The sequence below is a fragment of the Prinia subflava genome, chromosome 24 (genome assembly GCF_021018805.1).
Source record: "Prinia subflava isolate CZ2003 ecotype Zambia chromosome 24, Cam_Psub_1.2, whole genome shotgun sequence".
NCBI classification, from domain to species: domain Eukaryota; kingdom Metazoa; phylum Chordata; class Aves; order Passeriformes; family Cisticolidae; genus Prinia; species Prinia subflava.
Window position 1 is genome coordinate 68,114 of NC_086270.1, and position 18,501 is coordinate 86,614.

At 52.6% G+C, this 18,501-nt stretch overlaps 1 protein-coding gene across 4 annotated transcripts; it reads left to right on the forward strand.

The window, feature by feature from the left end:
- Positions 1 to 102: 102 nt before the first annotated feature.
- Positions 103 to 7,033, forward strand: TCEA3 (transcription elongation factor A3). Of its 4 annotated transcripts, none has more exons than XM_063419187.1 (14): positions 103 to 411; positions 1,754 to 1,930; positions 2,034 to 2,139; positions 2,455 to 2,620; positions 2,884 to 2,952; positions 3,149 to 3,217; positions 3,347 to 3,421; positions 3,696 to 3,773; positions 3,892 to 4,046; positions 4,343 to 4,398; positions 5,249 to 5,404; positions 5,937 to 6,083; positions 6,163 to 6,234; positions 6,372 to 7,033. In XM_063419187.1, exons 1-14 carry the CDS (start codon positions 298 to 300, stop codon positions 6,378 to 6,380), a joined length of 1,449 nt encoding a protein of 482 aa, XP_063275257.1. In that variant the 5' UTR covers positions 103 to 297; the 3' UTR covers positions 6,381 to 7,033. The 4 variants fall into 4 exon arrangements, with proteins under 4 accessions (XP_063275257.1, XP_063275259.1, XP_063275258.1 ...); XM_063419189.1 differs by having other exon boundaries at positions 104 to 411; positions 1,868 to 1,930; XM_063419188.1 differs by having other exon boundaries at positions 104 to 366.
- The last annotated feature ends 11,468 nt before the right edge of the window (positions 7,034 to 18,501 follow it).

The following is an 18,501-nucleotide window of genomic DNA, read 5'->3' on the forward strand; positions in this document are numbered from 1 at the left end:
GGCCACCAGAGCCGCGCGTCCCAGAGCGCCCCGACGCGCACCACCCCCGCTCTTGCAATCGTGGCTCTCGGCTATATTTAGCCCTCCCCCGTGCTATTTCGCTTTCCTGGCAGGAGTTTATAACCGGCCGGGACAGCCCCACCTCCTTTCTGCTGTCTCTCACTTCCCTTCCCTTCCCTTCCCTTTCCCCCTTTTCCCCTCCTCTCTGCTCCCTCCCACTCGGCTGCCCAGGACCCCCATGTCAGCACTGCCCATCTGTGCCCGCAGCCAGCGCCCTGCTCCGCTGGAGCCCCCGCCATGGGGCCCGCTGAGGAGCTGGTCCGGATTGCCAAGAAATTGGATAAGATGGTGGCCAGGAAGAGCACGGTAAGGTGGCTGAACTCGCCGGGGCATGTGCACATATCTATACACGTACGTATTTGCACGTGTGCATATTTGCACACATGCTTATTTACACACGTGCTTGTTTACAAGAATGTTTGATTGTTGTTGTGCGGCTTGGGAAAAGGGTGGGGGGGGAGGAATGTTTGCTTTTCACACCCCTCATGTTGTCCTTAGAGGGGCTGAGTGGGTTTAAGCAATGCTGCCTGTGTCACCCAAGCCCACCCTTAGGCCATCGTAGTCAGCAGCCAGGGGATTTAGTTTTGCCTCTAATTTGGGGCTCCCCTGTACCCCATTGCTCCCAGACACTGGAATTTGGGGGTAAGGTGGGGGGGGGGGGGGGTTGTCCCATGGATGACAGCTCTAGACACCGCTTGGCAGTGCCAGATTGTGAGCAACAGGTGTTTGGCCTCCAGCCTGTGCACCAACACTCAATCAATGCCAAGGCCAGAGGCTCATGTACAAGCAAGGAAAAGCTCTGGGCTGGCAGATATAACACCCTCAGTGCACCCAGCGCAGCCCTGCCTGTTGCACAAGTGTGCAAAGGGGAGGGGGTGGTCAGTCATTGTTTCCTGGATGGTTTTGGTGGTTGCGTGCTGGGTAAGTTGGAATCCAGCCCTGCCACCCTCGTGCCAAGTGAGGATCCATCTGGGGATCCTGGTGAGCCAGTTAGGTGTGCCAAGCCCAGCCCTCAGAGTTAATATTTGACTGTTTTCACCGGCCTTTGCCCTGACAAGGTGCAGGCTCCTGGCTTGGGGGCACAGCTCTGCATCTCCCTGGATCTGGTGGCTTTTTGGGATGCCAATGCTTGGTATCAAACCAGATCCCATGGCTCTGCTTGCTGCCAGGAATTACCCAGGGGTCAAGGGACAGGGATGCTCCACTCTCCTGCTGGACTTTGGGATGGGACAGAGCCAGGGTCCAACTACAGCACAGGGATGTCCCTGCACCCATCAAACCCGGGGGGTCTGATTCAGCCCCTCATGGTGGAAGTCCATGGAACTGTGTCTCTCAGAGAGGATTCCTGGGAGCTGATGTCTGCTGATGGGGTTCTAAAAATACCAGGGACAAGGAGGAGAAGAGAGAGGAGGAGGAAGGCTCCATGCTGGACTGTCTTTATCCCAGCTGCCACTGCAGGCTGTTAGGATGAAATTCTGGGGCTTGTGTCCCATGGACCTTCACACCCCTAGGTGGGGAACACTGGGGAATCCCCCAGCTGTCCCTAGCTCCCACCAGCCCAGATTTTTCTTGCAGATGGGGTTTTCCCAAGTTTTAAGAAAAGCTCCTGCTACCCAGCTGGAGACGTGACCTGGTGCTGGGATGGTCCAGCAGGATTTGGGTGTGGGACGTTTCTATTGGTGTGTTGACACAGAGGGTCAGGCAATCCCAGCAACCAGCCCAGGGCTGCTTTGGGTTCTCCTGTCATGCCCTTCCTGGTGCTGCCTGGTGCCTCCTCAAGGGCTCCCGTGGCTTCTCCCTGCTGCAGGAAGGGGCACTGGATCTGCTCAAATCCCTTACCAGCTACACCATGACCATCCAGCTACTCCAGGTGAGAGGGTTTGGTTGGGGGAAACACCCCATGGGGTAGTTTGTCCTGTGCTCCATGCCAGGCAACACGTCCCTAAGCATGTGTCCCTGGTGTGTGTCTCCAGACCACACGGATTGGAGTGGCTGTGAACTCAGTGCGGAAACACTGCTCAGATGAAGAGGTGGTGGCTTCTGCCAAAATCCTCATCAAAAACTGGAAACGACTTCTGGGTGAGCGATGCCGCGGGGGAGGCGAGAGCCCCCCAAAGCCTCAGTCCTCCACAGGCAATCTGCGCACCTCAAGCCCTGATGCTTTTTGGGCAGATGGAATGGAATAAGTCCAGAGCTAGGATGTGCAGGCTCCTATAACCTGTAACGCAGATATTCCAAGGGCTTGTTTTCACTCCAGGATAGAGTGGTATAAATCAATGTGTGCCCCACCAAGGGCTGAGTACCTCCACAATCATTCCCCACCCAAGGATGCAGCTCTGCAGGTGCCCTGTGCTGGTTTGGGCTGTGACTGTGACACCCAAATCCTTCCCCCAGAGTCCACCACCACAAAAAAAGAGAAGGGTGCAGATAGGAAGAAGGAAAAGGACACAAATGGAGACAAGGAGAAGAAGAAGGGGATGGATGTTTCCAGCTGCCCCAGTGAAGGGGTGAAGCACAGCAAGAATATAGCTGAGAAGCACAGGGAGAAGCACAAAGAGAGGTGAGGGCTCCTGCCTGCTGGCAGGGGGTACCAGGGCCAATATAAGACCACTCTCTGCTTAAGAGTTGGTCCTTAAGAGTTTATCCATCTCTGTCTACCCATGGATGCCTGCAGCACCTCTGGAGATGAGACTGCCTCTGGGACAGCATGAGGGCAGTTTTTGGAGGAGGGAGAAGTGGCCATTTTTTATTTTCCCTTCTCTATTCCTTGGATGAGGTCAGTTTGGACAGTGCTCATCTGACCCCTGCTTTCTCTGTCCCTAGGAAACCCAGCAAGTGTGACTCTCATGCCACCACCACCCAGGGCCACTCGGCCGATTCCAGCCCAAGGAGGTACTTGCTGAAGGATGCCCTGACCCTCACACCAGGCTGTGCCAGGCACTGCCAGCCCAGGGGAGGCTTTGCTGGCAACTTGGGGTGGGGCTCAGGGATGGGGGATGCAGATGGACAGGATCCAGCTCACAGGTTGCCAGAATATGCTGGGGTTGCTGAGAGCTTCTCTCCCTTCCTTTGGGCCTCTGTGGTGAAGAGTGTCCAGTGACGGCCAGAGCCCCACCACGTCCTCCAAGAAATCACCTCTGCATGGCAAGAAAGAGAGGTGGGTATGGGTGGGTATGGGTGAAGATGGGAGAGGCCAGACCCTAGCCCTTCACTGGGCTGTGGTTGGGCGTGTGGACCTACCACTTGCCCCAGTCACTGCCCTCTGACATGAGGCTTGTCCTGCCAGGAGAGCCTCGGCTGACGCCAGGTCCTCAACTGTGTCCTCCTCTTTCTCCTCACAAAAGAGACTGTCAGCAGAGAGGTAAGGAGGGGGTGTCCCTGGGCTGCTTCTAGGGTCACCCTTGGGGATGTCCTGATCATGGAGGAGGTGAGAGGTGGCTGGGAGCTCTGATCCTGCCACAGCACTGGGATGTTCCCTGGGAGGAGCAAATCCTCCCCTGAGGAGATTTCTGTTGGCTTCCAAGCGCTCTCACCAATGTGCTGGTGCCTGAGGTCCTGCCAGCAGTCCCTGCTCCCTGTCCTGCCTGCCCCATCTCTAGCGTCATCCCCACTGTCCTGTTCTGTACCACTCACAGGAGAGCCTCTGTGGGCACCAGCCTCTCTCCAGCTCCTACCAGCTCCCAGAGAAACTCCAGTGACAGCAAGGAGGAAAGGTAGGAGAGAGGAGGAAAGGTAGGAGAGACCTACTCCACTTCCTAGGGACCCCAGCAGGTCCCTGCAGCTGTAACAAGACCCTACCACCTGCCCGTGCCCCTCCATGTGCCCCTGCAGAGCCAACAGCAGCAAGGCCAAACCTGAGGTGCCGCGAACCCCCAGCAGCCCCTCCTTCTCTCCCAGCCCCTGCTTCCTGGCCCCCTGCTATCTCACGGGGGACTCAGTGCGGGACAAGTGCATTGAGATGCTGACGGCTGCACTCCGCATGGATGGTGAGCAGTTCTGAGGATGCTGGCCCCCAGACTGGGCTGTTTCTTCTATGGGACAGTCCTGAAAGGAGCATTCAGCCCCAAAAGAAAAGAAAAGGAGGTTGTTAGGGTCGCTGATTAGGGGGTTGGATGTGAGGATGCATGTTTGTAAGGTTCAAGATGGGTAAAAATAGGTATTTTAGAGATGGAATGTCTGGGGCAAGTACAGGGGGAGCGGTGAGATATTTTGGGGGAGGTACAGTGAGACCTGTGGCTGGTTTCACACCTGAAAGTCACCCCTTAACCTCTCTACCCTTTAGACGACTACAAGGAGTTCAGTGTCAATTGTGAGAAGATGGCTTCGGAGATTGAAGACCATATCCTTTGAGGGGCTAGGGGTCCCCAGGTCGCATCTGCTGGAGGGGCGTACGTGGGCTCAAGAGTGCTGCTGGGGACAGGACAGAGGGAGACAGGGACAAGGACAGAGGGTGACCGACTCTGCCGTGCTCGTTGCCTGCAGAGGGAGCCCAGATCTCAGGATGCTGAGGCTAAGGCTGAAGCTGATGCTGAGCAAAACATCTCCTGAGCACCCGCCTTCATGCGGGGGGTCTGTGTGTCCCTCCCAGTCCCCTCTGGTCAGGGACTTGCCTTCATCCCTGGAGAAATAAATCCAAATCCAGCCAAAGCTTTTTCCATGAGCCTGCTGTAGGTGCCTGTGTCTCCTGCCAGAACCAGTCGGTCACAATGTCCAGACCGTGCTATGCTGGCAGGGATGGAGCCACCTCTCCTCACCCCCAGCTCAAGGCTTGGGGTTCTCCTGGCAGCCCCCTGAGACCAGGACCAAGCCCAGGGTGGTTCCTCTCCTGGGTGCACTTTTTGGTGCATCCCAGACTCTGTGCCCAAAGCTGCTACATCAACCTGTCCATATCCATGTTCTTTGGGAGGAGGGCGTAGACCGAGTCCTCTGCACCGTGAGCTTTTGTCCCAGCACAGGACTTAGTTATAGTCCCTGAGCCCCACAGCAGCCTCACCTGGATTGCAAGGCGATGCAAAGTCATTTTCTTCCCCACATCTCAAGCTATGCTTCATCCTCTTAAAGCCAAGACTGGGGACACTTTCCACAGGGAAGAAAGCCCCACTGAGATCAGCCACCTCCACATGACCACTGGCCCTGCTGACAGCAGCACCCAAGCTGGCATCCACCCTGGATTCCTTGACGGACTCCACATATCTTCCAGGAGCTGAAGAGCACTGACATGAAGTATCGCAACCGGGTGCGGAGCAGGATCAGCAACCTGAAGGACCCCAAGAACCCTGGTCTGCGGAGGAATGTGCTGTGTGGGGCCATCGAGCCCAGCCTCATCGCCCGGATGACCGCTGAGGTGGGCAGTGGGGTGCATGGGACTGGTGCCCATGGATCTCATTCATACTGCCTCTGTGGTCCCCAAGTGCTGGGTCTTGGCTTGGTGCTGTCCTCAGTGGGGTTGTCCCAGCACCTCGCTGTTCCACTCCAGGGCTGAATGAGGCAAGGGGAGCATTAGGAGAAAGCTGGCAGCAATGCTGGGTCCCTTCAGAGCCCTGCAGACCCCCAGCCCATCACAGATCTGGCTGTGGGGTGTCACACTGGCAGGAGTCAGGCTGGCGTGTCCCTATTTGTCCTCCTCAACCAGGGTCCACAAATTACGTTCCTCAGAAGCCCAGCTTCCCCTGTGGGGAGACAGATCCCTGCAGGCAGCAGTTTTAGTTTGAGGATGGGGTGATTTTTCCATCTGGATGGGTCTGAGCTCTCCAGCAAGCATAGAGAGCAGCATTAATCCCGTTTTGGGAGAGGATGGGGAAGGTGTTGGACTGTGGTACTTGGATGTGAGCAGAGCCATGGCCACACTGACCCATCTGGGCCAATGCTGGTGGCAGGAGATGGCCAGTGATGAGCTGAAGAAGCTGCGGAATGCCATGACCCAGGAGGCCATCCGGGAGCACCAGATGGCCAAGACAGGTGGTACCGTCACTGACCTCTTCCAGTGCAGCAAGTGCAAGAAGAAGAACTGCACGTACAACCAGGTCAGGCCTGGTCCCCAGGGGACCTTGGTTTGGGGGACACCAGAAGGGTCTCCACTGACCCTCTGCTGCTCCACCCCAGGTACAGACGCGCAGCGCTGATGAACCCATGACAACATTCGTGCTGTGCAACGAATGTGGGAACCGCTGGAAGGTCTGTAACCATCTGGGGAGAGGCTCTGGGCAACCCAACCCTTTCCTAGCCTCTTGGGTTGGCAGAGCCCCTTGGAGTGGTGCTTTGGGGGCTGGGTGAGGGCTTACCAGCTGCCCTGGGCTCTGTTTCTCCTGCAGTTCTGCTGATGCTGCTGGTGATTGGGCTGGAGGGAACACGGTGCAAGACAAGATGCTGTGACACCACTCTGGGCAGCTGTGGTGGGGAGGAGGGGTCAGGGTGGCACCAGTCCCTAAACTCCAGTTCCCTGTTCCCTTGCACTCGGCTCCCTCGACTATCCTGGGGAGCCAGCCTTCGGCAGTGTCAAGTTGACTCAGGAAGGTCCCTGTGAATTCAATGGTTCTTCCCTGCAAATACCTGCCCTTTGGGGTGTGCTGGGATCCCACTGGGAACAGACTCATTCCTGGAAAGGGAGACTGGTATAACCTGGGTAGCATATCCTTCCCTGAGAGGAGTCTGGACTTGGATGATTTGAGGGCAAAAGAGACATTGCTCCATGGACATGGGGCTGTGCCTGGAAGCTGAGGGTGGCAGTGGGTCAGGTTTTAGCCCAAACACCTTCTCCCTCACCTAAGTGCATGCAGAGGGAGGACATGGAGAGAACAGGGTGGTTGCAGCATGTACAGATGCTGTTGGGATGCCACTGTGTCCCTCTGTGACAAAAGGATCATCCAACCTGGCTTGAAGACACTGTGTGCCAAGAAAGAAGGAAGGATGGCAGGGAGAGGAGTGAGGAAGAACCCTTCCATACAGAGTAATAAAGGTGTGAACTATCTCTGCAGCACAGACTGTTTCCTAAGGTGGGTCTGGGTCCTCTGTCTCAAGTTTATAGCTCCCCAGCTTGAGCTTCAAGGTCATCCTAGATCTCTCACTGAATTCCAACATGTATCTCAAATCCACGAGCCCCAGCTTGGGATATAACCATGGCTTGCTGCTCATTCATCACCTGATTGGTGATTAAAGACCTCTAATTAAAGCTGGAGCAGTTCCTAGGCTTGGTATGGATGCTGCAGATTGCCCCATGGCAGGGTAGAACTTCCACCAACAGCAGGGAGCATTTTCCAGCATTTTCCAGCGTCATCAGCGATCAGCTGGGAGACATTCCTTTGGCTACAGGAGTTCTGGGATGGAGCCTTGTGGAACTGAGCCCATCCCTCTTTACTACCTCTTTACTACAGCCTCTTCCAGTGGCAGTGAGGTGTGATGGGAACACAGGAAGGTCATGGTGACGGTGGGTGACCATGGATGGGGATGAGAGTGCTGCTCCCATGCCTGCATGAGCCAGAGGATGAGAGCAAAGAAGTACTGTGAAGCTGTTAATTAACTCATCCTTTATTTTTTTAAATCTTGGGCTGAGGTGTTATTTTTTTCACAGTGGGTGCCATTTGCAGCCAGACTTAGGTACTAAACTCTCCATGTTTGCAGGTCCCTGCCACCCCTGAGCCCACTGAGAGAGCTCTCTGGGCTGCGGTGCTCGTTTACAAGCTGAAGTGATTAATGCAAGGCAATTCTTCATGCTTGTGACAGTGCATGTGGCTGTAATTAAGGAATATAGTGGATTGTAGGGGATGAATAAAACATTAGTGTGACCTTGAGCTGTGAGGAGAGCACAGGACTGGGGCTCCCAGCCATCCCCAGGGTGCCTCAGGGCATGTTTTCCTGGGACAATGTTGAAATAGGGGGATTTAGACCTGTGTTTTTTTGCAGTTCAGTCTAATAAAGGTGTTTAAGTGATACCAGAGGGAGCCAGACTCCAAGCATGTTATGATGGATCTCCTGGGATTCCTCTGTGTCTTTTTGTCCCCAGGGAAAATGTCACTTTGTGCCCCCTCCCCAGGTTGCCTGGGAAATCCCAAAGGAGGAAAGGGAGGGGCAAACTGGAGAGCTGGGAAAGCAAGGCCTCTGCTGACATCCATGCAAGGATATCTGCACCACACACCCAGGGAGAGCTTTTCCACTTGCCTGGGCTGGAGGAGCTCATGGTCCTGAGGACCACTCGAGCCTCTGGGCAGGTGCAGTATGTGTCCCCCTGCAGCACTGGGGCAGGGTACAGTGAGGGGCTCTCTGGTATGCAGCTGTTTACAGGCTCCATTCCCCAGGCTGAGCCTCTGATCTGCTCCACAGGAAGGGCACAAACACGTGGGCGTGTGCATTTCAAAAATCCAATTCCCAAACTTTCAGTCCCAAACTAGGGGCTGAGCCCTCCAGGATATCTTGCCATCCTCTCCCCACCCCTCAGCTCCAGAGGTCCCTGGAGCTTTCCCTCTCTCCTACCCAAGTGAGGGTCCCCTCCTCTGCTCCACATCCCCCAGGCTGCCAAGGAAGAGGAGCAAGGAAGCTCCTTGGCAGCTGCCCATCCTGCCAGCACTCAGCTTGCTCTTGAACTTTGGGGAAGTGAGCACTTCAGTTCTCATTTCTCATCAGTGCTGGAGAGGTGGAAAGATGGCTGCACCAGCAAATGCTAATATTAGTCCCACATGGGGCTGGTCATTACCATGCAATGATGGAGAGGCCCTTACAGTCCCTGCCAGGGGTTGATTTGCCTAGCCAAGGCTCCAGGTTTGGATGCTCCAAAGCTTCAGCAGAGGCTGGTGCCTCTTCATGCCTCTCTCTGCCTGTCTCTGCATGAATCACAGAACCATTTCAGTTGGAAAAGACTTCCAAGATAATTGAGCCAAACTGTTCTCCCGGAACTGCCAAGCCCACCACTAACTACATGTCCCCAGTGCCACATCAACACATCTTTTAAATCCCTCCAGGTGACTCCAATGAGATGCTCAATCTTCTATCTGATGGAGTTTTTATATTCAACCTCCAACCTGCAACACTTTAAACAACCCCACAGTGTCCAAACTCAGCCAAGGCTTCCCAGTGAGGCGACAGCCACTACTGGTGCTGCCAGACCATATCGCTTTCCCCTCAGCCACCTCAGGGACACTCTGTTCCCCAGAATGTCGCACATGGCCAGTTTTGCTTTGCAATCCTGGTTTGCCCAGGGGTCACCACCCCTGTAATCCAGCCCCTCCAGTTCACCCACACGGGGCTTTGCCGCTGTCCTTCTCCCCCGCATTTTTTCAGCCTTGAGAAAAAAGTCAGCACTTTGCTGTTCTGTGGTTTCCTTGGCAACCCCATTTCCCCATCCTCTCACTTTATGCACCTATAACTCCCTCGGCCCTGGTCACCGACCCCCAAAGCACAGTGGCAGGTCCCTGTGCACAGGGAGGGAGCAGGTGGTTGTGTGTGCTGTCCACCACCAGGACAGCTGATCCTGGAGGGACCCTCAGCTGGGGCTTCCCAAGCACCTGGGCTTCTTGGAAAAGAATGGAGTAGCTGCCGGTGGTTTGTATCTCTGAACTCAACTGAATTAAAGCAGTTTTGGAGCTGGTCTTTACTTCTCTGTGTAGGTCCTAGTGCTCCTGCTGCGCACGGGTTGCCCAGAGAAGCTGTGGCTGCCCCATCCCTGGAAGTGTTCCAGGACAGGTTGGACAGGGCTTAGAGCAACCTGGTCTAGTGGAAGGTGTCCCTGCCCATGGCAGAGAGTGGAATGAGATGAGCTTTAAGGTCCTTTCCAACCCAAACTATTCTATGATTCCATGACTGGCAGCCTCTGTGACAAACTGAGCAGATTCCCCTGCTCATTCCCATACTTACTTCCAATCAATAGGTAATGATCCCTTAGGCATAGGCACTCACTACTTCCCCAGACCTCAAACCCACATGCAATATTTATCTGGTGACAGCCAAAGGTTCTTGGCACGACTCACTTTGCTGTCATCAGTAGACAGGATTCAGATCTCCTGGGAAAACCACCCATCACTCCCACCTCTGCATCATGGCTTTTCCCACAGATCATGACACCGGGGTGATGCTCAGCATGGTGGGCACGGGGCAAGGAGACAGCCATGCTCAGGAATTGGGCTGACTTCCTTTGCAAAGCAGGAAAACACAGCACTGGGGTAGTTTAGAGAAGGCAAGAATGATGCAGAGGGTGCTGTGTGAGCTGGGAGGAGTACAGAAAACTCCCTGTGCCTTGCTGACCTGGGAAAGGCGCCCAATGTGCCCCCAACATTTGGACTCCAACAGCTCTTCCCCAGATCCCAGAAGGCTGGTCAGTACCCTAAAAGCTGAGCAGACCCTGCTCAGACTAGCATGGGACTTAATGCTAAATGAAAGCAAGAGCTCTAGAGACCCTAAATTTTTTAGGGAAACCACAGCTGCTGCAATTAATTTGAGCCGTGGCTCAGCTAAAGCCTTCCAAATTCTGGGCTTTTTATTCAGCTTTTTGTTTTAATAAACCTCTAAGCACTGGTTTTCCTAAGCACAAGGTGCTGCCTCTGCTACAGGGACAAAGGAAGATGGGGATGCAGGGCTTTTGGTCTGGATTCCATAGCGGTGGTTGTCAAAGAATGCAGAAGTACGGTGCGCCCTAAACACATGGAGGAACCAGGCAAGGGAATCTGGCAGGACATTCCCAGCATTGAATGACACACAAATAGCACTGAAATAGGAGGAAAAAATTGCTGAGCCTCCCAGTTCTAGTTCCAGTCCCAAGCTGGGATACAAATGGCATTTCCTTTCTCTTTCATTGTTCTGTCTTGATGTAAGCGATTCAACTGCTTTGGAGCAGCTCTGAAAAAGTAAGTGATTGCCCAGGACAGCCACATGATGCAGCCTGGATCTTCAGCCAAGCCAAAATACTTGGAGCAAAGCCATGGATTTGAGCTGACTGGCTATTTGCTTTGGGGTGTTTTTCCTGAAAAAATAAAAATGAGTAAAATCAGTTTGCATCTGCAGTGTTTGCAGTCCTTTGGAAGGAAATGATTAGTCAAGGTATATGGCTGCACTTCTACACACCAGGTTTTGTGATGATTAAAAACAGGAAAAGGTCCCAAACTGGACCCAGATCTTTATTTCTAAAGTGAAATGTGTTACATGGAAAATTACAGAATATACTTTTCCTTAAGAAAAACCCCGTGCCCCCTTTTTTCCTGGCTAGAGAGGTTTGCTGAGTCTGCAGAGTACTTCGATCTAAGCCTTCCTAAAATCACAGTGCTTTGCATAGACCTTTTTTTCCCCTCCTTTAGCTGAATAAACAGAGAACTGAGTGAAGAACCCCCATTAAAAGCAATAATCTCTACACAAAATACAATTTTTCCTAACTTTCAGCTGGAATCATGCACACTCTTCTATTTTACAGCTAGGATGGAGGAGATGACAGAAAAAAACCCAGTAAATGCTGTAAAAGCCCCCAACTCACTCAAACCACACAAATTCCCATCTCTGCACCTCCCAAATCAGTAGGTTGACCTAAATATTGCAGAGGGAAAAAAAAAAAGATATTGGCTTTTTGGTCTGACACTTCTTTTTCCTCCCTGCCGGGAGCTCTTGTGTGCTTGACAGTTAGGAGCTGTGGATTAATCTTGAGTGATATAATGAAATGCCAGGTGGCTGGAGGACAGAGCTGGTGAGTGGGGGCCGTGGGGGGTGGGGCAGTGCTCTACAGATTAACATGATTTAGGATAGGTTTAGTGCCGGTAGAGCACACAAGGTGATGGGAAAGAGGATGAGAAGCCTAGGGGGCTCAATGGGATATTCAGGCTCATCTCTACTCCATGATCTTCCGCATCTAAATGCATGGACCAGGCAGGGCTTGTGTTGCAGGAGAAAAATGATATTTGCACCTTTTCTAACCCTGATTTGCTTGTAATGTCCCCAAAGTATCTTTTCGCCTGTTTGACACCATTCCAGAGTCTCCCAGCCCCACATCAATTATTTATTGAGAAAAAAATGTCCCAGGAAGGCAGACTGGACAGGTCCCAAGCTCTTCCCCCAGCCATATCTGTGCCCCCTTGGGGAATCACAGCATTCTTGGAGTGTGAGAGGACCTTAAACCCATCCAGTCCCACCTCCTGCCATGGGGAGAGATACTTTCCATTCTCCCAGGGTGCTCCAGGCCCAGTCCAACCTGGCTTTGGGCACTTCCAGGAATGGGGCAGCCATATCTTCTCTGGGCAACCTGCGCCAGGGCCTCACTACCCTCCCAAGGAAGAATTACTTCCCAATATCCCATCTAACCCTGCCCTCTGGCAGTGGGAAGCCATTCCCCCTTGTCCTGCCACTCCAGACCTGTGTAAACAGTCCCTTTCTGTCTTTCTTGAGAGCTCCTTCAGGTATCGGAAGGCCACAATTAGGTGACCTCAAAGCCTCTTTTCCAGGCTGAACAATCCCAACTGTCTCAGCTCTTTGCCTTTTCTCCAAGGTTTCCAAAAGCCTGAGAGTCGGGAGCAGCTGGCACCGAGGGCCACATTCTTCCAACAAACCTCCTTGTCTTTCCAAAATGAGAATATAAATAGCTCATTCTGTAACAACACCATTACCCAGGAGCGCCGGCCACTCACAGCAAACCCATTTCCCACAGCAGCCAATTTATTCCCAACTCTGGCAGGGTCAGCAACTGTCAGGAAAGCAAATGCTAATTAATAGCACTGTGCAAAGCAGTCTGTCTGGGCACGGCATGTAATTAGAGAGCCAACTGCACTCGCCACAGTGCTGGGACTGTGGAGAAAGAGGCAACGGAGCAGCCACGGAGGAGGGACCTACTGCAGCTTCTGGCTATAACTCAGGATGAGGGCACTAATTGTACTGGAGACACGTGTGTCACACTGCCATCAGAGAGGCTGTGACACTCTGCGTGTGTGCTCGCATCCTTCTGATCCCTACACCACCCTCCCTGGTCCAGCCCCCATCCCTGCTGTCTCCTCGACCGACATGCTGCCTCTGCCCAGCCGTTTTGCAGGTAAATGTGACATTTCCTTGGGGCAGGAAAGATGCTTGGAATATAAAAACTCCCGGTGGTGGGAGATGCAGAGCCCAGGGAGGAATAATGCCCTTACATCTCTGCTGTGGTGAGTCATCCAGGCCCTCAGAGGATCCCGGCTATGCTTGGATTTGAGGAAGGTAGAAGCACAAGTCAAGATGAAAAATTGCTTTGCTCAGGAGATATCTTGGTTACAGAAAGGAATAAAAATAGTTTCCTTGGCACCCACCCTCAGGTCTGGTGCCACAGCCATGGGGAGGAGGGGTTGTTGTGCTGTTGGTTGTGCAAGAAGGGCCCCATTTGGGGGAGAAATGGGAACACTTAGCCTAGAACATTCAAGTTGTTAATGGAGTGCAATTATTTGTGGAAGGGAGGAGGATGGGTCTTTCCATCAGGCTCATGGGAAAAATCCATTCTGGGACTGGGAATTAGGCTGGAGCATCACCTTGAAGGTGGTTATGGGCAAACACTCCCTCTCTTCATCCCTGGCAACATTGCTGCTCTGATGCTCCCAGTCACTCTGCCACATCCATATGGATGTGTGTGTTGCCCCTTGATGGGGACAGGGGGACTCCTCCGGGGAACTGTGGCCACCCCTGACCAAGTTTTGCTCCCTACTGTGCCATGGGAGGGCAAGCCAAGAAGGGCAAGTTAAAAAATCAAATTTCTTTTAAAAAATCCTTTAAATCAACAGCATTTTGTCTAAGCAAACACTTCCTTGAGCCAGGGCTGCTCCCGACATGGCTCTGCCTTCACCAAACCCGGCAGCGGGACAGGATTTACACATCAAATATCCTCTCCCTCAGACTGCTGAACCTGAAACCTTGGGACAGAAATAGAAAAAAAATCTGTTTCCAGCTGTTTTCCTCTCCATGTAAATAAGTATCTATTGTCAGAGCATTTCCTTATGCCTAAGGCTTTCGTTGGACATCGGTTATTTAATATTGCTCTTTTAAATCCTTGTGTTTGGCTCTCAGCTGCTTCACTAGTCTCAAAACAGGGATGTTGCCACTTTGTGTTTAGAAAATACATATCTGTATTTAGATAGGCAGACAGCTGTGGAAGAAGAGCTGTTCCAATCATTAAATCACCGCTTTCAATTTTTCCTTATTACTAGTCTTCATTTAACCACAGGCCAGGCTAGCCAAGTGCTCCCTGGGGACAGCCCAGCTGGGCCTATCAGGTTTGCAGCTCTAAAAGGGGTTTTAAGAAAAAAAATTACCCTAATTTGATAATCAGAGAGGAAATCTTCCCTGAAAATGTCTTCCCAAGACAGAGGCATTCAGGAAGGGGACAAACATATGGCTGAAGTCTAATCCTGGCTTCCTGCTATGTTGGAATTTCAGAGAGGAAGAGTGGGAGAGAGGGTGGGAGGAAGATCCCAGTACGTTTGCAAGATGCAGGCAGGTGAAAGGGTGGGTTTTGTGCCTTTCAGAAGAAGAAAGAAAATAGGGAAAGAAATCACTTTCTCTGATCATCTGCCTGAGGTTCTGCAGGCTGGAGAGGCTGGAGGAGGGAGAGCTACATGTCGCAGTCGACACGAAAGAACTGCACAAGGACATGCTGATGAGCAAAGCAGGAAAAAGGGTAAGTTTATTTACAAAACTCAATTTTATACATTTCCTATGGTCCCTGTGGATTGGAGGATGGAATTCCACCTCTCAAACCACATTGGCCAAGCCAACTGTCAATCAGCTTTCTCTTCCTACTAAAAATATGTAAACAATGAAGGACAGTTAGCAAAACAAGGCTATTGTTTATAGTAAAAAGTGTGATAAGGTAAAAATTCTGACTCCAATATGAAGGACAATTCAGAAGGCTTAGAAAAGTCTTCAAAAACAGGGAAACAGCTACCTTTGAAGCTGGGAGAAGCTGAGCAGAGCAGTGTATGCTGTCACTGCTCCTCTTCCTCTGGCTCTTTCCTGTTCCCTGTCCTCGTGCTGGATTGGGAGCCCACCCTCAGGATGGCCAAAACACCCAACATTGAGAAGTCAGTGGTGCTCTCATGGCAGGGTACAGAGCCAGAGATTTCCTCTGCAACCCAGTACTGATGGGTTTCAACTCCTTTCCCTGATGTCTCTTGCTTTTCCCTGGGTAACACCATGACCATGGAAGAGTCGTGCCATGCTCTCCAGAGGCTCTCCAGAGGCTCTCCAGAGGCTCCTAGTGCTGGCTGATAGAATGGGAATGCTGGCAGAGGTTCTGTCCCATGGCTTGGCGTTGCCCCTGGCAGCAGGGAGGGAAGCTGGTGGCTGTCTTGGAAAAATACAGCATTGGGGAGCCACCATCTGTGTCCCTGTGGATGCAAGGTGTGCTGCCCTCCCTGGGTGCTCTCCCAAGGTCACTATGACCAGCCAGGACAGATGGGAGCAGGCACCTGGTACTATCATACTGGGAACTGAGGCAAAGCAAGATCCCCAGCTCTGACAAAGGGCTGGAGGAGGAATCCCTGGAGGCAACTGCATCAGGAGTGGCATCACTACAAATGTTCATCACCAAGTGATTCTGTTAGCTTTTCAGCTGGAGATCCAACTCAGACAAGCCAGGGATGAGCCAGGTGAAGCGCAGGCAGCTGGTGACCAAAGAGCTTTGCTTGGTGTCTGGCCACAGCTGCATCCAGTCTGGCTCTGGCATATCCCAGCTCCTGAGCCCTTCAGAGCTCGATCTAAGTGTCAAGAAAAAATCCTGAGTTTTGCTGAGCTTTTTGGGCTGAGTCCTGGCCCAGTGTTGAGCCATCCATTACCCCTCCTGACATCCAGGACCAAACCCATGCAGTGAGGGATGCTGCAGCCAGATTCCCTGAACAACTCCAGCTTTTGGGACCTGCTGAGTATCTTCAAAACCTCCCAGGATCCTGTCATAAACTTTACCATCATTTCAGGACCTGCTGCCTGTGAGCCCACACTGTGAGGGGACAATGAGCCCACACTGTGAGGGGACACACTATGCTGCCCCACAGCCAGGCAGCTGCCCCACCCAAACCAAGCACAGGATATGGAGATCTCTGAAAAGAGGAAAACCAGGAAAAGAGCCTTAATCACATGTTTAAAACACTCTGTAACCACCACTGCTCCCATGCCATTGCTTCGCTGACCTCCACATCTTGGCTGCTGGCAGGGAATGACTGGCACAAAACCAAAGAGCTGATGGGAACTGATGCTCTTTTTGCAGTTCCTGATGCCTCCAGGTCCAAATCACCTAAATCTCAATCCTTCAGCCTCAAACCAAACCTGATCCAAGCCTTCCTGTGCTTTTCCACCAAGTTTCCACTGAAAGGAAGTTTCCTGTCCTCTCCCAGCCCTAAATCAAATCGTCCCATGGACTTCTGCGGGAGCATGAAAAAGGAGAGGGAAGACCCAGGGTCTAAGCCCAGAGCAAGAGGCACTGAAGCTGCTCTCTGTGATTTGGCAGTTAGAGACCAGCAGTATTGCAGCTGACCTGGATTCCCAACATCAAAGACAATACCCGCTTCTTCCCCAGCATCTCCAGATCCCTCCAAGGAGGTGAATCAATGAGCTGAACAGTCACGTGCCCATCCCATCCAGCACTGGCACCCGGGGCTGTGGGTGATGGCAGGACCATCTCCCCCGCACTGTGGCTCAGAGCTAAAAAGCTGCAGAAAACGTCACATTTATAGACTGAGAAAAAAACCTGCCTCCTCCATGATTAGGGTGGTCGAAGGTGGCCCAGGGGGTTTAAGCCACATTTGGCATGGGTCTAACCCCCATCCTGTTGCTACAGTAACAGACACTACCAAATCTCCTGTCAGACTCACAGGAGACAGATAAACAGATCTTATCCCTTGGGAAACCTAGACCTAACACTCCTCCCTGTCCCTTGGTAGTGCTACATGTGTGTCTGCCTATGTGCACAGGGTCCTTGGCCCTCCAGCATGTTACGACCAGCCCCAGGCACCAGGACACGTGGTCTCCGAGTTACAACCAGTCCCAAGCCACAGGACACTGAGTGCCCATGTCTCAGTCTCAAAGGACCTGCTCCCTGTCCAGGAAAACCCAATCCCTCGGGAGCCCAGAGGTCACATTGACACCAATTCCTTCCACCAGCAGCAAAAAGCATTATTTTTCTAGCCTGGCTCTGTCTGGGAGCAGCATCCTGCCCTGGATTCCCCGCCCCTCCCCACGATGGTTCATTTATGAGATGACTCACAGGTTGTTAATGCTCCTGAAGTGCATCGGATGGAAGCAGCGCTGCCATCTCTGACCACCAGCTGAGGGGGGCACAGCTCAGGCTCCCAGCTCCCCAGAATCCAGGGAGATGCTGCCAGTTCCCAGTCTGTGCTCCGTTGTCAGACAAAAACAGCACAGAGGGGGGCAGTGGGGTGGTGAAAATATCTAAATAAGCAACAGTCAGGAGAAAGGCTCCTGTGGGGATTGAGCTCCCTAGGGATGGGGTGTGATGCCTGTCCTTCCTTCACTGCCAGCACAGCTTAGTGCCCACAAGCCATTTGCTATTGCTGTCCCTGTCACTGTCACGAGGCCAGGCATGAGCCTGGGTGAAGGAAAGGGCTCATTAACCCCGACGATGAAATAATCATCACTTTGGAGGCATTTTTCATGGAAAAGATGAACAAGCAGAAGCACACCCTGTACTTGTAAGGGGCCCTACTGCCCCTAGCTTTGGGTGGGAGCAGCAGGCTTGGGCAGGCTGGCACTGTCACCAGCTTGAGCTGGCAGGAGGACACCCCTCTCATGTCCAAGAACATCTCAGGGATACTGGTGCATTTGTATCCTCAAGACATCACCAAGGTCTAGGACAAGACTGTTGACTGCAGGAGGGTGAGCAGAGATTTTCATCCAGCCTCTGGACTCAACTCAAACTCTGGCCATCTCAGTGTGCAGACACTCTGCCTCTCCACACACAGTGCCGAGGAAATAATGCTGCAAACCCCCCACCTCACAAGCAGCCATGCAGAATGGTGAGGCAGAGAAGAATCTCATCTAATTTTAACTCCCCTGACGGATGGGCTTTGGTTCTTTGCAGCAGCTGCCCCGCAAGGTATGAAAACATTCAGATATGTTGACATGGGAAAACAAAACACACAAATCAGCCCATTTTCCTCTTCAAGGCTGATTTATCTGGAGCTGTCAGTGGAGGGAGGGGGAAGAGATGAGCCCTGGGGAGATGGGGGAGCAGCCTGGACTCGCAGCTCAGTGTTACCAGTGCAGTTGGGCTGATGCTCATCAAGCATGTGGTCCATTCTCTCCCAAGCCCCAAAACATCTCAGATCTACAGAAAACAAAGTGACATTTTCTGTTGCAATTCCCCAAGGTGTGATTCTGCATGTCTCGTGTCATCCTTGTAAATGAGGAGAGCTAGATGCCAGTCGAGCCCCCCTAAAGTGGTTCACCACAAGCTGAGCTCCATCCTGGTGCCCCCATCGTGCTGAGTACTTTGTTTTCTGAGTTGGGATG